At 33.5% G+C, this 22,100-nt stretch overlaps 1 protein-coding gene across 5 annotated transcripts in view; it reads right to left on the bottom strand.

Moving 5' to 3' along the window:
- Positions 1-22,100, bottom strand: part of LOC106883648 (uncharacterized) — a 654,180-nt gene that overhangs the window by 39,859 nt on the left and 592,221 nt on the right. For all 5 annotated transcript variants that reach the window (XM_014934744.3, XM_089351157.1, XM_089351155.1 and 2 more), the window contains 3 exons: positions 10,649-10,684; positions 6,657-6,755; positions 4,281-4,383 (listed from right to left, as the gene is read on the bottom strand). In XM_014934744.3, the coding sequence (XP_014790230.3) occupies positions 4,281-4,383; positions 6,657-6,755; positions 10,649-10,684 (238 nt within the window). The remainder of the gene's footprint in view (positions 1-4,280; positions 4,384-6,656; positions 6,756-10,648; positions 10,685-22,100) is intronic.

Raw genomic sequence — 22,100 nt, forward strand, 5'->3', positions numbered from 1 at the left:
GAAATAGTTATAAAACTATACTATGAATTTCGTTTTGGGATTTGGTTTGCAAGATTCTTTATGTGAGTTTGTGTGTTGAAGCATATTCTGTTGTGTCTGGGGAGAGTCATTCTCTTACTCACCAGTAAAATTCACACTCATTTACTTATTTATTTTTCTAAAATTTTCGTTACGTCTTGCAACCTTTTCAATAGTTGTTGACTCTGTCCGTTATTCAAACTGTGTTCTTTTCGTTTGTTTGTGTGCATGTGTGTGGGTCAGTGTGTGTGCGCATACCCATGTATGTACGTATGTATGTATGTATGTATGTATGTATGCATGCAACCATGCATGCATGTAAGTGTGTATATGCATGTATGTATGTGTGTCCATATGTATATATGTTTGTATGTGTGTACGTTTGTATGTGTGTATGTTTGTATGTACGTATTCTGCATATTCATGTGTCTGTGTGTTTGTTCGTTCATGCTTGAGTGTTTTCATGTGTGTGTGTTTGCATGTGTTTGTGTGTGTACCTCTGTCTCCTTGTGTGTGCATATTTGAGTGTGTGTGTGTGTGTGTATGGGTTTTTGTGACTGTGTACTGTGTCTGTATGTATGGATGTGTATCTCCATATGTAGGGATATGTGTCTCCATATGTATCCTTGTTTGAAGCGAAGTGTGTGTGCATATGGTCATATGTCTCAGTCTTCATTTGCGTATATATGTGTATGTGTGCTTGTCTGTGCATATTACCTATGTACCTATCTGTCAGTATGTCTATCTGTAAGTATGTCTATCTGTTTACTTTCATATCCATTTGCCTACATACATGTGCATATACATATACATACACACATTCACATAGGAGACAGAGGTACACACATATGCAAATACACACACATACATAAAAACACACAAACACATGAATATGCAGAATACGTACATACAAGCGTACACACATACATACACATACACACACATACATACACCTAACTCCCCATACTTCAGTCCCCTTGATTATTATGTGTAGGGTGCAGTTGAGTGAGAGACCAACAAAACTCCTTGTAACACCAAAGTTGAACTAAAGGCAAGGGTTATCGTAGCATTCAACTTAAACAAGGAAACTGTCCAGTAGAGTTGCAGGAGTTTGCGAAATTGTCTGGAGGCCATGGTTGAAGCCAATGGCGATTTTATTGAATAAATTTACTCTTTAATATTTCAAGATATTTTTATGCAATTTTGGTAAATATATCTGTTAAAATGAGATGTCAGTGTTATTTTCATTTTTGCGTAATTTAGATGACAATATATTTACCGCACCCTATATATATATATATATATATATATATATATATATATATATATATATATAGTAGACTGATTTGGGAAAAGGGTATAGTAAACAGAAATGAAAAAAGGGTATATAGAGTAGATTGAATTGGGAAAAGGGCACATTTCTGCCAATCCACTGCCTTGGACTAGTACTTTTTTTTTAATCAACTCCAGATGAATGAAAAGTAAAGTTGACTTCAGTTGAATTTAAATTCAGAGTACAGAGAATCAGAAAAAATACCAGGGTGCATTCTGTCTGATGCACTAATGACTGCTAATATTTATCTTTTATCTGTTTTAGTCATGGAGCTTGACCCATGCTGTGGTACTGCCTTGAAGGATTTAGTCAAACAAATCAACCACAGAACTTACAGTCATGGCCAAAAGTTTGGAACATAGGTCTGAAAATTAGAATTTTTATATTAAATGCCCAAAGTTATATTAAAAGTAAGCAATTTGGTCTAGAGTTTTATTTTTGATTTTGCCTATATTTCTTCTAGATTTGAACCATTAGATCAGTTATTAGGTAAGTATATCTCTATGTTGAATATATATTTGAATCAAATTGTACTTGGGCATAACAATTTTAATTTTTTAAAAAATGTTCCAAACTTTTGGCTACAACTGTACTTTTTTAAAGGCTGGCACTTATATCCATTTCTTTTGTCAAACTACTATGTCACAGAAATTTAAATTAACCAACACTAACTGTTTAGAGACAGAGGGAGACAAAAATACAAATGTTGCCTATATAAATAAAATGAACAAAACTAAATAATGTAAGTGGATTTATGTTACACTTTACTGCCACACAACAGCTTTTAACAGCTAACAAAGGAGCCTCTGCTAGAAATAGCAATAATATCATCTTCAAATCATATCATACTGTCTTAACAAAGGAAGTTGACATTGAATAATTGTTATAATGTGGATCCTGTATGTTATTATCAGCATTGTACTATTCTTGTTGCCACTATTATGTTGTGACGGTATTCAATTATTATCTTTCATTTGTCTAGCTATTAGTGATAGCTCCACAAGACAATGACTTGAAACTTGAACTCGTATATAACTTGAACTCGTATATAACATGTAACTGACACTGGCTCCAACTGAGAACTTGTACAATGACTCTACTACTACTGACCTTCTACAAAGACTGACTGTCTGATTTTATAGTGGCAACTCATACCACTTTGCCACGTGGAAAGGGGAGTACCATTTTTACAACAACAATAATGTAGCCCATAAATATACAAACAGACACATTTATCACGACTGGAAACCCCTTGATCATAGGTCTGCTTGATCACAGTTGACTTAGGGTTAAATAAAAACTACAACAACAATTACTGCATTGGATAATGAATGTTACAGAACAGTCTGAGAAGTTGATTAGAAATGCAGAATAAAATCTTTTACAGTTTCAAAAATTTTGTCAAAGAATTTGAAAGAAACTATCATGTGATATGGGAAGATTTTATTAATGGTTGGGGAGTAGCTCTCTGAACAAAGACAAAAGAGAAAGAACAATTTGGGGGTTTAGGAATGGGTTAAATATGTAGAACAGAAGTAACTGAATAAACACTTGACTGTATTGTTCTGGTCTTGTGATCTAGATATACTGAACATCAGTCTGCAATGGGACCATTCTGTGTGTTGAAAATAGTTTTACTTAGTAAAGTTCTTTTTTTGATTCTTATGGTTATAATGGTTATATGATAGTTTCCCATTTCTTTATTCAGTTCTTTACATTTTTATTAAACTCTGCAGAGGTAAGACAAGGCAGTGTTCTATAGTATGGTCTACTTCTTCATATTCATGGGTGGTTAGGCCAGTCTTGTAGCCTCATTTGATCATAGAAATTTTTAATCATCCCATTCTCATTTTCATATGATTGAGTGTCACCCACTTTTCTATAACACATTGTGCCTCTAGATAACACACTGTTTCCCCAGAGAAATAAAAGTTAGGTCCACCACCCAAGTCTATTTTCCCCTAAATGCAAGAGTAAGCCAAGTAAAAAGTATAATATTGCCACTCTGCACCCTGCAAAGCTTGACATAGGCCTTTTGCCTACTGCATTTCCACTTTGGGCTGAATAGACCTTCCTTAGACAACCTAGTCCTTGTGAGCTCCCTTGCTCGCACCATATTGGTGCTAAGCTCAGCACAAGCACCAAATTACTATAGAAGACTGACTACTGGCCAGTCTCACACTGGCCAGGCAAAATCAAACCTTTTTGGCAGCTAGGTTACAGGAACATGTCACAAATCTTTCCTTTAAGTACCACATCAAAAACACCAAATTGAAAGTTGGTTCCTGAAACAACAGATGGCTCCTCATTTTGTGTGTCAAGCTTTGCATGGTGCAGAGTGGCAATAATATTATACTTTTTACTTGGCCTACTCTTACATTAAAGGGAAAAATAGACTTGGGTGGTGGACTTAAGTTTTATTTCTCTGGGGAAACAGTGTATTATCTTGAGGCACAATGTAATATAGAAAAGTGGGTGCTCATAGCATTATGGTCAGGACAATAAAACTTAATATTTCCTAAATAAATTATTAGTTGTGTATTATTACTAATAAGTTAACCTATTAATTAATGATTGACAGCATTTACTGTTTGAGTTTGATTGTTTTTATTGATATCTTTTCAGTTAATTAAATCATCAATTGATGAATGAAATGGAACTGTCTTCTTTGCTCTGGATACTGGGTACTTTACCTGTAGAATGTCACTTTGTCCCAGAGATTAAATAATTATTCAAGGCAAAGCACTTCAGATATTTTAGAGTTTGAGAAACAAGAAGCTTAATATTTATGGATTATTTCAACAAAACAGTAAAAAAGAAAAAAAAAGAATGTCTAAAACAGTCAATATATGCTTCTATAATTGATTTTGTAGCATAGTATAAAAAAGAAAATAAGGAAGATAAAAATAAAAACTAAAAAAAAAGCTACCTTTTGTTGGAGACTCGATTTCTTCAAGCAATTCAAAATTATTCTGATTCTTGTCATTCATGTCCACTGTTTGCGTTTCTGATGTTCTGACAGATTTCTGTTGCTAAATTCATGATAAAAATATTAAAGAATTAAATATAGACTCTTGCTACCAATTTCTTCATGGTTGTTATATCTTAGACATTCAGAATGTTTTTACTTTTTGATTTATTCCAAAGACAGACATATTTCTTATGAAAACCCAAATGGAATAAAAAAAATACATAAAAAGAAATTACTTTCAGAATTTCCTCTCCTTAGAAGAGAAATCTTGTTATTTTAGCATGATTTCAACAATCTTAGAAAAATTATTGAAATCTAATGAAAATGTATTGAATGGCCACTTTGTTGTCTGATAGCTATTTGGCCATTTGCATGGCATTTCATAGGTTTAAGTGTTATTTTTTAAAGAAAGAAATGGTGTGAGCACAGCAAAAATTATTTAAGTTATGTGGGAAAACATTGAAAAATAGAGAATAAAAAGCCAAAAATGTCAGATGCATAATGACTAGAAACTAAAGTAAAAGGTAGGCTAATGAAAAATTAGCACCATAACCTGTAACATATGCTAGAATACAGGGAAAAATATGAAAAAGAACCCAGCAAATCCAAAGTCTGTGATGCCAAGTTGTATGGTTGAGAAATCATTACTAAAACATATTGAATCTAAGAATCAGTAAAGGAGAAGTTATGAGTGCATGAAATTAAACAAACAGTCCAAGAATCTGTAAAAGGAATTACAGTGAAATGAAGCAAATGTCATTAATACTGTAGGTTAGAATTTAGGGAAATGGGTTTAGTTTGGATAACTTGCTGTTATTGGGAGATGTTTAATTCTAAATGCTTATTTAGAAAACATAAGAAATCTGTGATAAGGCTAAATAAATGAAATTCTCTCTAATCAGGAGAATGTTCTTCAAATTCACTTGAAATATCAACTACCACAGCTCCACTTCCTTTTTGTTTTTGCTATATTTCATGTTTTCATGATAAGTTATTGGAATATCATGTATAGCATTAGTTTATTTGCCTTTCACAATCTATTTATTCTCCAGACTAAAGTGAAGTACCCTGAGCTGTTTCTATGTATTCAACTTCTTGTGTGGTCTTGTACGTAAGTGAAATAACACTTACATAACAAATTCTATTGAACATTAAATCAGTAAACAATGGCAAATATGAAGATTAACAATCATAAGAGGAAGGAAAATAAACAGCATGAAGATAACAACTATAAGAAAACAAAAACAACAACAGTGTGAAAATAACAACTGTTAGAAAAAGAAAAACAACAACAATATGAAGATAACATCTTTTAGGGAAAAAGAAAGCCAAAATAATATGAAAATAAAAACTATAAGGGGAAGAAAAATGCAATAACAACATGAAAATAATAATAATAATAATAACAAAATTGCAACAACTGCAAACAACCTATAGGTTGCTGAGTGGTTCTCTTGAAAGTTATTAATATCATCATCAAAATAAACCTATTTATCAACAGATATATGCTCTCCTCTTCAACATTCACAAAATGGTATAATGGCTATGAGGCTGAACAGATAGATTACCACCCATATGGTCACAAATGACAGCTAGAGAATTACTGGTCTTTATCAACTGTGATGACAAGTTTCACTCAGATTTCCCAGTTGAGCGGTTAATTGTAGGAAAGACATACATAAAAATACTTCCTACAATAACACTTGGCAGAAATATCTAAATTTGTATTAAATTATTTCATTCTAAAAGATAATTGATGAAAAACATTAAGAAGATTGAATAAGAGTAGAATTAGAAAATTTAGAAATCAGAAAATGTTAAACTGCTTAAAAAGAAAAAAAAATGCCTGATCAACTCCTTCAATAGCTTTGTAAGCTAGGTGAATATATAATTATTTCCATAGTGATTCTACTGATAATAGTTGACGGTGGTGGTGATGATGATGGTGATGGGTATGATAGTGATGATGACAACAATGTGATGATTATACTGATGATGATGACAATGACAACAATGATGATAATAATGATGAAAACAATGATGATGATTATGATGAAGGTGATGAGACAAAAGAGGAAAAGAAGGATCATCATTATTGTTGTCATTGTCATCATCATCACCACCAACCTTCCCTTGGCAAGACCTTTATCATCATCATCATCATCACTCCTTGTATTAAACAATTGCTTGATAGGTTGAGCTGTTTTTATATCATACAATAACCTGTAAGGAAAAATAAGATGGTAGTTTGTTTTTTCTTGTATTTTATAAATAATTAATACTCCAACCTGAAAAAGCCACCCTCCAATCCCTAAACCCCTCTCAATTTCTGACCTGAGTGGCTTCATACATATTTTGTAATGTTTCACATTTTGCTGTTTGAATGGCACTTTTCTCTTTTTCTTCTGAAAGAAGGATTTCTAGATTCTTTATCTGCAAATGAAGAAGGAAAATGAAATTACTTTTAAAATTTTATGGTAAATTCTTGTTAAAATTTACTTGATTTAAATTAATAGACTAATCTTAATTAATGATTCAACTTGTCAGAGTTTCAGAATTTTTTTAGCAATAATAAAAAAAAACAAACAAAAACAAACTAACAGACAAAAAACAACAAAAAAACAAAACAAAAACAGCCAAGATATCAAAATAAACTCTATCCCACCATTAAGTGAGAGATTCGTTAACAAAAATGAAAAAGAATCTAAGACCTAATTAGTTAAAATATTCAAGAACTATCGATGGAAATGAATGAATATGTGTGTATGTGTGAATGCATATCTGTGTGTTTGTGTATGTATGTGTGTGTATATGTCTCAGTGTTTGTACTTGCATGTGTGTCTATGTGTGGTGTTTGTGTATATATGTGTGTGTATATGTGTGAGTGTTTGTGCTTGCATGTCTGTCTATGTGTGGTGTTTGTGTGAACATGAGTGTATGTATATATGTATGTATGTGTGTGTGTGAGAGAGAGAGAAAGAGAGAGAAAATGTGTGTGTGTGTATTTGTGTGTCTGTGCATGTATGTGTGTCTGTGTATGTATCTGTGTCTGTGCATGTCTGAGTGTTATATGTAAGACAAACTCCACATGATTATTGTGAACTAAGTGAGATAATGTATCTTCAATTCATTGTGAAAAAGCATAAAAACTTTACTTGATGAGTCACAGTCCCCTCCCTCATTATGTTACTAATGTTCTTCAAACTAGTCAAAACTGGTTTTGTTTTCATTTACATATATCATATATACATGCACATGTATGCATATATATGAATTACAACACTGACAGAGGGGTCTACTGAACAAATTTCTAATTTTTAAAAATTTCTTTCATGTACATTCTATTCCATTAATGCTTATTGAGGTAGAAACATCACCTTGTTTGTAGCTGTCAAACTCTTTTGTAATGCAAGTCAGATTGTATGTGATTCTACCATGATAATATAATTAAGTAATATGGGAAAACTGAATGAATATAATTTTATCTCACCTATTCAAAATTGCTAATAATGACCACACAGTTTTTGTTTAGCTTCCCTTTTCTCAAGGTAAATTATTAAAAAATTAAGAATTTACCTAAGTACCTTTATTTAGTATATTCCATCTCGGACTCTGTATGTGTGTGTGTGTGTGTGTGTGTGTGTGTGTGTATGTATGTGCATGTATAAAGGACACACGTTCGTGTGTCACATAGCTAGCTAGAGGTGATGGCCTCTTGGAGTTAATTAACGGCAGCATTTGTCCTATTTTTTGGACTGCCATGTTGGCTTGGCGATAACTATTAATACACACATATATATATATATATATATATATATATATATATATATATATGCACACACATACACACATTATTAGTTATGATATATAACTGGTTAAGATGTTACCATTGGTTTCGCATCAAATATTGCCAACAGACAATATTGACATCACATGAAACTGATGTTGACATTGTGACCAGAACCAGTAATATATTGTTTGATGATGTAAAAATATACCCACTCTTATTATTTATATTGAATGTACTTTTGTTTGTGACTTATGGACTACTAACTCACTGAATATGTATGTATGTATGTATGTATGTGTGTGTGTGTGTATGTGTGCGTGTATGTATGTATGTGTGTGTGCATGTATTGAGGGTATAATATACATCATCATCATCATCGTTTAATGTCTGCTTTCCATGCTAGCATGGATATATGTTAAGGAAATTAAGGTAAACCCCAGTATAAATATTTAGTTCCTGTGTATGTGTCATATAAGTTTAATACATGCATATATTTATATATATGCATTTATTAAACTTTTACAAGGAAAAGGCTGACAATGACTTTGAAGTTTTAGCTTGCTTGCTTTCATCAGATTATCAATGTAAAAGTTTAATAAACATGTACTCTACTAAAACATATACTCAAATAAAAGTACTGAGTTATTCTTCAGTTAAACGTTAAATTGTTTTTCTATATAACTTGATAACTGAGTCTAAAAATAAACACATATATATGTGTAAATATAAATTGGTAAAGACCCCCTTCGGTCATGAATGACCATGGGATTGCACCTAGAAAGTTATCCTCCGAGGCACAAGTCCGGGCAAGGTTGTCTATGGAGGACTGGCACTCGTCCATGCATACCACTCACCCCACTCCATGTCACTGATGTTGTTCAAGGGAAAGGCAAAGCTTGGCACCAGTCATGTCACTATTCATTTCTAAAGCTGAGTGAACTGGAGCAACATGAATTTATATGTATATAATCAGCTATAGCTCTTACAATGCGGTGTAAAGTTTTTTCTTATTATCATATTTTTAGAATTACACCTTTTATTTTTCTAAAGGTTCAGAAAAAATGGCTGAGAGGATAAAAACTAACCCATGACTCATATGTTCACATCCACTGCAGATATTTCTTTTTGTGTTTGGAGAAGGACACTATTCTATGTTAAAGATTTGTAGGTACATTGTCTGCTTACATTTGACCTCTCAATACGAAATGTAGCAAAAATCAGTGATGGCTATAAGTTCAATAGAATATCTGTAGAAATAACCTTAACAAAACATTATTCTATGGGTCTAATTTTGTTTGCTGTTGAGAATAGGTACCAGTATTTCTGATGTAGTTATCTACAACAAGCTAGAATCCTATCTAAGAGTTTTGCTATTTTCCATCCACTTATGACTATGGAAATTCTAACAGTTGCTTGACTTACCATAGTTAGTAACCAAATCTCCCTGAAATCACACCTTATTGTTTAAAAAAAACTGAGAAATACATACCAGATAAAAACTGAGAAATACACACCACAACATCTGACAAAAACGATGCTTGTCACAGTTCAAATGATGATTAAGCAATAGAAAGTTAATACAGAATAGCAGGTAACATGCAAGTGTGATAAAAGTTAGGAGGTGATATGGGAAACTATATATTTGTGGATCATGCTTAACTATTTAATAGACTATCTTACATGCTAAAGGTCTGTTTGATCCAGGATAACCTGGGATTAAACAACAACTATGGAAACTACAATTCATTGCAGATTCTGTTAACATCAAATTTGTGAAATATATCTATATTTTTGAGAAACTTGCCATTGGCTAACTGTTCTGAGACCATGTTTCTAATACACTGCTAATTTCAATGTTTTAATTAAATTAAATTTTAGTGTTTTAATCAAATTCAATTTTAATGTTTAATTCAATTTGAAAATAATCAAGACTCTAAAAGTATTTATCAAAACAAATCTTTTGTTATTTAACTTGTCTTTAGGACATTACTTAATGAAAAATTTTTAGATAAAATTATGATAAAACTTTTAATTAGGATATAAACATTTTAAATTAGACAATTTTGCATCATAAAACCAGAAGTGGTTTCAGCTGGGTTGGGACCAAAATAGTTAAGTGAAACACATTGATAATTCAGACATTAAAACACTAACACGACTTAAAGATATGAAGAAATATTTTGTTTTAGTTCAATGTCAAATAGTATTTAGATCATTGATATCTAGAGCTTAGAAATGTGGTACTCTGTGCAGAGAATTATTTTCCAAGAGAATATAAAACCAAATGTTGGTTTACAATATAAAATGATATCAAATATGGTTGAGGACTGTTTTTTAAATTGTTAAGCAAAGTGTAATACTTATTTGGCCTAAGTTTATTAAATAGATATTTAATATTCTTATGCTAATCTTAACTCTTACCTTATAGGTTAAGGAATTAGCAATAGCAAATGTCTGAAACTATTATAAAACAATTTTAACAATTCTGAACCATCCAACTCATATAGATTAACCAAATTTAATAAAATGCAAATACCTCCAATTTTAATTTTTCAATTATGTCTTCTTGATGCTGAAAAAAAAAAAGAAAGAAGGTATATATATATATATAGGCGTAGGAGTGGCTGTGTGGTAAGTAGCTTGCTTACCAACCACATGGTCCCGGGTTCAGTCCCACTGCGTGGCATCTTGGGCAAGTGCCTTCTACTATAGCCTCGGGCCGACCAATGCCTTGTGAGTGGATTTGGTAGACGGAAACTGAAAGAAGCCCGTTGTATATGTGTATATATATGTGTATGTGTGTGTGTGTGTTTGTATGTCTGTGTTTGTCCCCCCAACATCGCTTGACAACCGATGCTGGTGTGTTTATGTCCCCGTAACTTAGTGGTTCGGCAAAAGAGACCGATAGAATAAGTACTAGGCTTCCAAAGAATAAGTCCTGGGGTCGATTTCTTTGACTAAAGGCGGTGCTCCAGCATGGCCGCAGTCAAAAGACTGAAACAAGTAAAAGTGTAAAAGTGTATATATATATATATGCTGTGGCACTCTGTCGGTTACAACGACAAGGGTTCCAGTTGATCCGATCAATGGAACAGCCTGCTCGTGAAATTAACGTGCAAGTGGCAAGCACTTCACAGACACTTGTACTCTTAACATAGTTCTTGGGGAGATTCAGCATGACAAAGCTGGTCCTTTGAAATACAGGTACAACAGAAACAGGAAGAAAGAGTGAGAGAAAGTGGTGGTGAAAGAGAACAGCAAGATTCGTCACCACCCCTGCCCGAACCTTGTGGAGCTTTAAGTGTTTTTGCTCAATAAATACTCACAACGCCTGGTCTGGGAACCGAAACCATGATCCTACGACTGTAAGTCCACTGCCCTAACTACTGGGCCATATGTATATAAAAAGGGTAAAGACCCCCCTTCGGTCATGAATGATTTGCCCCTCCGAAGCACAAGTCTGGGCAAGATTGTTTATAGAAGACCAGCAATTGCCTATGTATACCAGCTTCCCCTCTCCACATCACTGATGTTATCCAAGGGAAAGGCAAAGGCCAACATAGCTTAGCACCAGTGATATTACAACTCATTGCTGTGAGTGAGCTGGAGCAACATGAAATAAAGTGTCTTGCTCAAGAACACAACATACAGCCTGGTCTGGGAACTGAACTCACTACTTCATGATTGTGAGTTCAACTCTCTAACCACTGAACCAAACACACACACATATGTATATATCACTTAAGCATATATGTATATACTAACCTTTCAATTAATACCACTAACCCCATACATCCCATACGCCATTCATATTACAGATCTATATCTACCCTAATTGCACCAAATCCAGAACTACTTACCTCCCTTACACATAATCTTTTTACTCAGGGACTAGTAGACCTGACACCATTCAGTAATCGGTGTGCATTCAAAGCAATGACTAGTAACTTTATGAAACCGGTATGCTTTTGAATCTCTTTAACAATTCACAATAATGACTTTTATTACTTTTATTCCTACCTCAGTTCATCAAATTGTATATATCTATCGTTACTTTTCATAAAAAGTCTTTACTTTTTTTGATTTCCAATGTGCATTTTCGCTTATTTTTCTTCTTAGAGTACGTTCTGTCTTATCTTCAAAACGTCTAGTTAGAATAGAGACAGCTGATGAATGGATATTCCAAGTGGCTTTCCGTTTTCCTATGTGTTCGTTCCGTTGTCTGTAGTTCATTGTTCTAACGTCCTGTACCCTGATATGCATATCTATACACATGTAGATGTAAGTACGTACATATATGTGTGTATACATGTATATATATTCTTTGTATTATTACATTATTGAACGCACACGTCCTTTTTTGCAAGTAAGTCTACTTTATATATATATATATATATATATATATATATATGTTGTTTATACACCTGTCTTCGTCTTTTGTTTTTCTGTAAATTTCAACTATATATATATATATAATAATAATATAAATAATATATAAATATATGCATATATACATACATATATGTACATACCTACATATATATGTATATATACATGCATAAATGGGTACAGGACATCAAAAAAACATGGACAGAATGAGAAGCGAGAACATAAAAAACAAAAACATAGAAAACAAACTTTTTTCGAACAATGAAAAGAACAAACAAACAGAGAAACGAGATATGCAACATAAAGAACATTCCCTTCATCAGTTGTCCCTTGTTTTATCTACTCCACATTTTGAAGGTAAGGACAAGATGTGACTTCGTTAAAACAGTTCTTCCCGCAAAGCAAATTAAATAAAATTTGGGATTTTTTGTGGAGGGTGAAAGTGGTAACAAAAACAGGACAGTGAGAACAAAACAGTAAAAACAAACGGTGAGGGCTGTTAAGCCAAGATGATGTGAAGTGGTGAACATGCTGGAAAAACGAGCTTTGAGAAGAGACAGATAAAAGCACGTCTATGTATATGTATGTATATATTTTCCAGTCTCACAAGGGTTGGATAGAATTTCTTGAGGCATGTTAAAATCCGATTTTACTATTTATTTGTTTCAGAAAAATTGTAGAAAAATGTTTTTGAGGTTTAAAGTTTAATCAGTTTTACCTAATCGGAAGTTAGGATTTGGAAGCTGGCATTTTCTGCATGATAGTTGTCTATCGCAAAATGAAAGCAAAATCATCATGAGGAGGAATTTTTATCAAACAAACGAAAGCAAAGCATTAGGATGACCAAAGTTGTAAGAACTTCTGAAGTTTTAATAAGTTTTAATGAATAAAGTCATGTGAAACAGTCGAACAGACATGTAAATAATTTAAAAAGGAAAAAAAAACTCCTTAATGAACGTCCGCTTTCCATGCTAGCATGGGTTGGACGATTTGACTGAGGACTGGTGAAACCGGATGGCAACACCAGGCTCCAGTCTGATTTGGCAGAGTTTCTACAGCTGGATGCCCTTTACATATAGATACACGTATGAATTATTTCACAAGAGAAAAAAAACTTTGACCATAATGTGTGCTCACACACACACAAAAGCAAGCATACATAAAGATTTATAATTCAAAAAGCACAGGAAATAAACAAACAAAAATGTTTAATTAGTTTAACAGACGAGTACAGTACCACACCAAACTTTCCAGCTCTTAAAGAAGCCCTTAGACCCTACCTTCTAACAAAATTCAAAACACATTAGCACAAGCCACTCAACCATAAAATACCATTTATAAGAAGAGATTGTTCTAGATTCTTTCATAAATGTCTTTTGATTCAAATAAGCCTTCAACAAAATACTCAAACAAACAAAGCATATCTTTCAAATTCCTTAACTTTGACCAAAACAATATTCCCACCAAGGGTTCTCTGTGGAAATGTAGTTGGGATGGTCAAAGGCTCAAATAAGGTCAAAGAACTGAGAAAAAAAAAATTATTTCCAAATATTTTTTTTGGAAGAATTGGGCTGTTGCACTAAAACAAAAGTGAAGACTGCTGTAAAAGAAAATGCAACACCTGTCTTAGGCCCATATGGATCATGCCATTTGTGGCAATAGACCAGGTCAACAAAGAGCTGGAAAGTCTAGCTATGATTGAGAAAATCGACCACTCAGACTGGGCAGCACTGACAGTTTATGTGAAAAAAAAAGAATAAACTAAGAGTGTGTGCAGATTTCTCAACAGGATTAAATGACTGTTTAGTCAAACACAGAGTTCCTAAAAATAGACACAAAAAAGAAAAAATATAAAGTTGTACAAATAAAAAAAGAAAAAACTCAAAAAAGGGAGGTGGGGTGAATAATGTAAAATGAAATTACTTGCTTCCCAAACAGAAAAAGCTAAAATGGGGGATGTTATAGTGGAAATGGTGCACCCTTCCCATGGGACAAGTGGTATGAGTTAGCCACTATAAAGCGAGATGACATCAACCAGTACAGGGAGTCACGTGCCAGTCATTGTAGACTTGTATGAGTTTTCAGTTGGAATTAAGTGTTAGTTATGTGTTATAGTTGAGTTTGAGTTACAGTCAAAGTAGATGGTTCAAATTCAGTTTTCTTGCAAAGCTACAGTGATAGCATGATAGATGAAGTGGTGCATTGCCATTCTAGAATAGAAGTTATACACAATCTGATCCTAAGAAAATATTGTGACTACTAGAGTAGATACAACAGCTACAGTCACAACAGTGGCCACACATTATAACTGTGGAAAACACCACATCATAACAGTCCCATTGCCTGGTATATTAGGAAAATTGCTTCTCCTAAAGCCTTGGGTCATATAATACTTTGTGACTGTAATTTAGTAGATGGAAACTGTACGGAAGCCTGTTGTGTGTGTGTGTGTGTGTGTGCGTGTTTTGTGTATATCTGTATATGTATATACAGGGTGTGGTGTATAAACTGTCAGGGTGCGGTGTATAAACTAAATTACGCAAAAATGAAAATAACACTGACATCTCATTTTAACAGATATATTTATTAAAATTACGTAAAAATATCTAGAAATGCGAAAGAGTAAATTTATTCCATAAAATCACCATTGGCTTCAACCACAGCCTCCAGATGACTTCAGAATCTCCTGCAACTTGTTAAAGTTGGTAAATGCTGCCATAATCCTTGCCTTCAGTTCATCTTTGGTGTTACAAAGAGATTTGATGGTCTCTCACTCAACTGTGCCCCACACATAATAATCAAGAGGGTTGCTGTCTGGGGAGTTAGGTGGCCAGATGTCTGTCAGCCATGACTGGGTTCTCCTGCTTGTGCAACATGGTGCAGAATCCTGTTGCCAAACATAGGGTCTTCCAGCAGCCACCCTATTCACCCAGGGAAGCACTACCTCCTCCAGGCACTTGATGTAGGCCTCTGTGTTGAGTCTGAGGCCACGTGGGAAGATGAATGGAGGAATGACGTCGCCATCACTAGTAATCACTGCAAACACCATGAATACTGGTTAATTACTATTAGAAATACCAATCACCTACTGGGGTTGATTTAGTTATCAGTAACCATCAAAATCTCAAAATGATGTCCTATTTATAAGTTGAGTTAATTCCAACCACAAGCTTAAGATACAATCCAGCCCTTGAATACTTTTAGCAGACTCCACTCTGTTGTAAGAATTTTGGATCAGGTTTTTGGTCTGAAATCAACCTCCTTCTTTCCTCCCAAAAGCCTTAGAGATCCCTTTGACTAAGCCTTTAAAAAAAAATGGAACAGATAATCTAAGAATGTTATCTCTTATAGATAGACTGGTATTGAATCCAGCAAGACAACTCCACCAGTTCATTCCACATAACTTGAGCTATGCATCAGCTCTCAAAGCATCCTTTGGTCTTAGGAGACATTTAAATTTACATTACACACACACACATATGAACATATAATATTGTTAGGGAACATAACATTAAAATACAAAATTTTAAAATTTCCTGTATTTTATATTAATTTTCTCTTAAAAAGATGATGATAATGATGATGATGATGACAATGATGATGGTAGTAATAATAACAACAACAACTGCAACAATAAAAAAATTTCAGAGCCAAGTCTGTAGAATTATCATTTGTGCAAAAGTGATATTAAAAAAATATTCACGTACAGATGTCATCATCATAATATACATGTGTCAAAAATCAATGGGAACACTAATACATATATGCTAATATTTTCTATTATCTTTATTTTATGTTCCATTCACTGCATACAAAATTACTTGCCGATATGCTGCATCTTGGCTGATAAATAAGCTGTAAAAATGTTGTAGGACATTTTCTCTGCAAGCAGTTGGCAAAAATCAATATTTAGTTGCCTTACTATTATTTTAATCGCTTCTGTTATTTTAGGCATGCTTTGAATAAATCTTTATAAACAGCTTCCCATTAAAACACACCATTTTGCCAGCATCATATTGAAATTATTTTCCAGAGATGGTTTCTTCTATCTTGAGAGTATGCTGACACCTCATCCCCACTGTTGTCTTCCTTCCAGCTACTCCTACCCATCTTTATATAATGCAGGGTAGTCTTGTATTTCTTCTATAACAAGACATCTGTGCCTGTCCTTCTATAATAATTTAATCTCTCAACACTTGGTATAAAACCACCTCCCTCTCTATTATAACCTCACCCAATTGAGGGGTCTTCTTTGCCTTGTGAGTTAATTGGCAACCTAAACTGGTGCCGGTACCATGGAAAAAGCACTCAGTACACACTGTAAAGTGGTTTGCATTAGGAAGGGTAATGAGCTGTAGAAACCATGTCAAAGCAGACATTGGAGTTTTATGCAGTCCTCTGGCTCAATGGATCCTGTCAAACTGTCTAACCCATGCCAGCATGGAAGTCAGGCATAAAATGATGATGATGGTGGTTCTTGGCACTTAATTCATTATTTAATTAAAATCTATAGATTTTGGATTTAATGAATGAAATATAAGTAAACAAAACAAATTTCTTAGAATTTGGGGTCGTACAGATGGCAGTTGAAGGATTAAAGGACATGTGAAATACTGGAGCTACTAATCCTGACCAGATAAGATTGGATTTCCACCCCAAAATTTTTGGGGTCAGTTGTGCAATAATTTAACTGATAGTTAACTATGAAGCAGTTCAGTCACGAATTGGTATAAAGAACTGATTAGGTCTGTTCATTAATGAATTCCATTTAAGAGATAGAATAACTATATATCCTTTTAGAGAATATGTCTTATCAGAAAGCGTGGTAAAAGTAACTAACATTAGATACATTTATTATAGAGAATATAAACAGACAGCTGTCTGTTTATGAAGTTTGCTTCTCAGCCACATGGTCTTCAATTCAGTCCCACTGTATGGCACCTTGGGCAAGTATCTTCTACTATAGCCTTAGGTTGACCAAAGCCTTGTGAGTGGATTTGGTGGACAGAACCTGAAAGAAGACTATTATACAAACATACATACATACATACATACATACATACATACGCACACACATACACACACATACATACACAAGCATGCATACATACATATACACACATTCATACATATATACATACATGCGCACATGCATACATCTGTGTGTGTGTGTGTATGTGTATGTGTGTTTGTGTGTGTGTGTGTTTGTGTGTGTGTGTGTGTTTGTGTGTGTATGTATGTATGTATGTATGTAAGTATGTATGTATGTATATATATATATATATATATATATATATATATATATATATAAGTGGTATCCTTTGTTTTCAATCTTCTGTGCAAACATGTTTGGCCAAGGGGAATTATTACCATAGTTAGAAATAGGTGAGGCTTGCAACAGAAAGGGCATATGACAATAGAAAATCTGCTTCAGCAAATTCTGTTTCAACAATGCATGCATGGAAAAGTGAACATTAAAATGATGATAATGATAAAACATTTGCTAACATATGCAGCAGCTAAATAATAATAAAAGAAAATGAAATTGATCTCTCTCTCAGTTTGATAAGCACTATGCATGAAACTTTTGACCCTAGAGTCACTTTTGTAACATTCTGTCATGAAACAGAGATAAGTGGGTGTATTTTGTGTGCAAGAGTTAAGATAGAGAAGATACTTAGCCATACTCCTCACAAGCAAGAAATAGCAATATATATTCTTCAGGTGAATAAAAGTGATGTTGGGGACAAGGTAGGAATATTGTTGGCTCGGAAATGAGATGGGTGCAAAGTATCATGAGTTCTGTAGTGCAATATATCTAAAAATTTGCACCACCCACTTCAAGAAACCAACCAACCAACCAGCCACCTCATCACCTTAAAATATAGCAAACACACAATTCAGATATATTTCAACCTTACTAGGAAATGGACCAGATTGGCCATTGTAAATACTAACATTGCATGGTTGGGAAGCAAATGTCTGAGCCACACAACCATTTCTGTGTCCATAGCCACACCTGCACCACACACACACACACACACACACACACACACACACACACACACACACACACACACACACACACACACACATATATATATATATATTTAATGAAGAATATATGGATTTAACTCATCATGTGGTACACACAAAAAAAGGTCCATTAGTGTGGACCAGGCTATACACCACATTGTAAACCAATACAGAGAGGTGTAATTTATAGTCCTATGCAGTTGAAATCCTATAAATCCAGTTAGTAATGATTATTTCATTAGGAGTATAACACACACACACACACGCTCACACAGATATATATATATATTTGTGTGTGTGTGTGTATGTATCTAATATAAATATGTGTGTATATAGATTTATTATATGTGTGTATAAACACACACACACACACACACACACAAATGTGAATGTGCACATATATGCACATTCACACTCACATATATACAGATACACATTTATATATATACACTAGTAACACTGGTTCTTATTAGTCAAAGTAAGTACAAGGACAAAGATGTTGCTGGGGGGCCTGCTAAATTATATTGGTGACTACCTGAGAAGGGCAGATTTTCTATGCTGCTCATTTTCAGGAATTTTAATCTGTGGTATTTGGCTTGCGATGTGAGTTCACTGAATATTCTCCCAGCAGAATATCTGCTTGTGAAACCATCTGGATCACATCTTGGACCTTCTGTTCATGGGTGTTGTGAGCTATACAATGCTGTATATAAGCGTTTCTGTTTGAAATGTATAATACACCAATGTTCTTGAAGTTTGTAGAAGCTGTTATATTTATGGTTAAAAAAAATTCAATATCCAACTTAAGTCTCCTTCAGTTGAACTTTGGTTCAACTTTACTCATTGCAGTGGGTTGAGATAATTCTGTCATTTGTTGTGTAATTCTGAAATCTTATAGTATCCCCCGCATGCATGTGAACAAACATGCATACATACACACATATATAATTATATATGGCCATATATACACATACATAGGTTCTACTTCCCAATGCGCTATGACATTGTCACTAATACAATATGCAAATGCCATCCAATAAAATGACTGTCCTGTGATAAATATAGAAAACCATCCTTTACTGAATACATAAATAACCATCAACACAAGGAATACAGGTGAACATTCCCATCAAGAGTAAACATAACAAGTCAGATATAGTTATTTGGGACAAATAAGAAAAAGTATGTATTGTCATAGAAATCACTTGCCCTGCTGATATTAATATGTCTTCAAAAATCAAAGAGAAAAAGGTTAACTACAGACAATTTCTTCAAAGCTATCAGCCGCTATACCAAGATTATAAATTCACATTTATATCAGTAATAATTGATACACTTTGCTTTGTTAGTAAATGCCTAAGAGGCAATTTGGAAAAGCTAATGTTTTCAGAAAAAGAAGTCAATCAGCTAACCATTACAGGTATAATCTGTAAGTGGAACAGTGAAAATATAAGACTTTTCTCAAGTTGGACATGCGACATTGCTTTTGTTATTTATATTCCAGTGATAGAGTTTTTTAAAATTTTTGTAAGAAATCAGCTCCTTTCTTGCAGGAAGACTTCAGATAATTGAAACAGAAGAGAACTTACAAACATCTGTCTGTCTGCATACACGAGCAAAGCCAGGATTTTCAAGCAAAGAAAGTGACTGGCTGACAAACTTTACAGTTACAATCTGTAAGTGGGACAGTAAAAATATGCAAGACTTTCTTGAAGTTCAATATATAACAATTACCATTGCTATTCAAACTCCTATGATAGAGCTTTTATTTCTTTGTTAGAAACCAGCACCCTCATTCTAGAAAGAATATTAATAAGTAAATACATACTCACACACATTATCTCTCTCCCTCTCTCTCTCTCTCTTTGTGTGTGTGTGTGTGTGTGTATATATGTATATATATATATAGGCGTAGGAGTGGCTGTGTGGTAAGTAGCTTGCTTACGAACCACATGGTTCCAGGTTCAGTCCCACTGCGTGGCACCTTGGGCAAGTGTCTTCTACTATAGCCTCGGGCCGACGAAAGCCTTGTGAGTGGATTTGGTAGATGGAAACTGAAAGAAGCCCGTCGTATATATGTATATATATATATATATATATATATATATATATATATATATATGTGTGTGTGTGTGTGTGTGTGTATGTGTGTTTGTGCGTCTGTGTTTGTCCCCCCACCATCGCTTGACAACCGATGCTGGTGTGTTTACTTCCCCGTAACTTAGCAGTTCGACAAAAAGAGACCGATAGAATAAGTACTAGGCTTACAAAGAATAAGTCCTGGGGTCGATTTTCTCGACTAAAGGCGGTGCTCCAGCATGGCTGCAGTCAAATGACTGAAACAAGTAAAAGAGTATATATATATTTATACTATTAAGACAAGGAACTAAATTCCCTTAAAAGATGCAAGTATCCTAGTTCTCCAGTTTATACCAGCATTCAGTGAAAACCAAGTATATTAGTTTATCATTGAAGCATATAGGTATTTAAAAAACTTTACGAATGAGAAAATGAAGAAAATGGATAAAACTGGCTTGCAGATGTTAATTATTTAAAGACATTCAAATTCATACAGAGAAATTCCTGCCTACAACTGTTTCCCATATTTGAAACCAGTCAATTGGGTATTTCCGCAGGGAGATTTTCAAAAGGAAGTCACATTTCTATGGGTTACATTTCTGAAATAATTGTTGTGCAAACCCATTGAAAGTAAGACATTCATGTTTTCATAAATATTATAGAAATGTATGAATTATTTATTTAATATATTTTCTGTTATAAATTGCAAAAGTACTCTTTAAAGCTTTCATAATGGGTCTTGAGAGTACTTCAGATTTCAAGAAATACCCAATTGATTGGTTTCCAATATGGGAATTTGAATTAAAAATTTTATTTCTGTAATTGAATTCATTGGGTATGGAAACAGCTGTAGGCAGGAATTTCTCTGTAAGAATTAGAATGTCATTAAATAATTAACATCTATAAGTCAGTTTTATCCATTTTCTTCATTTTCTCATATATATATATATATATATATATATATATATATATATATATATATATATATATATTTCCAGCTTCCCCATGCAAGCATAGAAAAGTAGACATTAAAATGATGGTGATGATGATGATAATGATAAGATGATGATGGTGATGATGATGATAATGATAAGATGATGATGGTGATGATGATGATAGTGATTATGATTATATACATATATAATTTTTACATTTTAGAACCAAATAGAGATTTCAGAAGCAAACATGTCACAGTCTAGAGGAAATGTCTTAATATAATTTAATATTCTTTATTTTAACTTGTAAAAGCAAAGATTTTAATTGGATCTTTTCTTAAGTGTTAGTTTATGAGATATATTCCTTAAAAAAATAATTATTATATCTTTTGAAGTTATCATTTAGTATAAATATTCTGAACATACATTTAATTTGATAAAAGTCATTAATTTAACATAGTTGAAATAGTTGAGAATATTTCCTCACTTTCTTCCTCCTTCCCTAGTGAATTTGAAATTTATTCTGATACTAATACAAAATTTTATAGA

This window comes from Octopus bimaculoides, chromosome 4 (assembly GCF_046866305.1).
Source record: "Octopus bimaculoides isolate indiv1 chromosome 4, ASM4686630v1, whole genome shotgun sequence".
Lineage (NCBI taxonomy): Eukaryota > Metazoa > Mollusca > Cephalopoda > Octopoda > Octopodidae > Octopus > Octopus bimaculoides.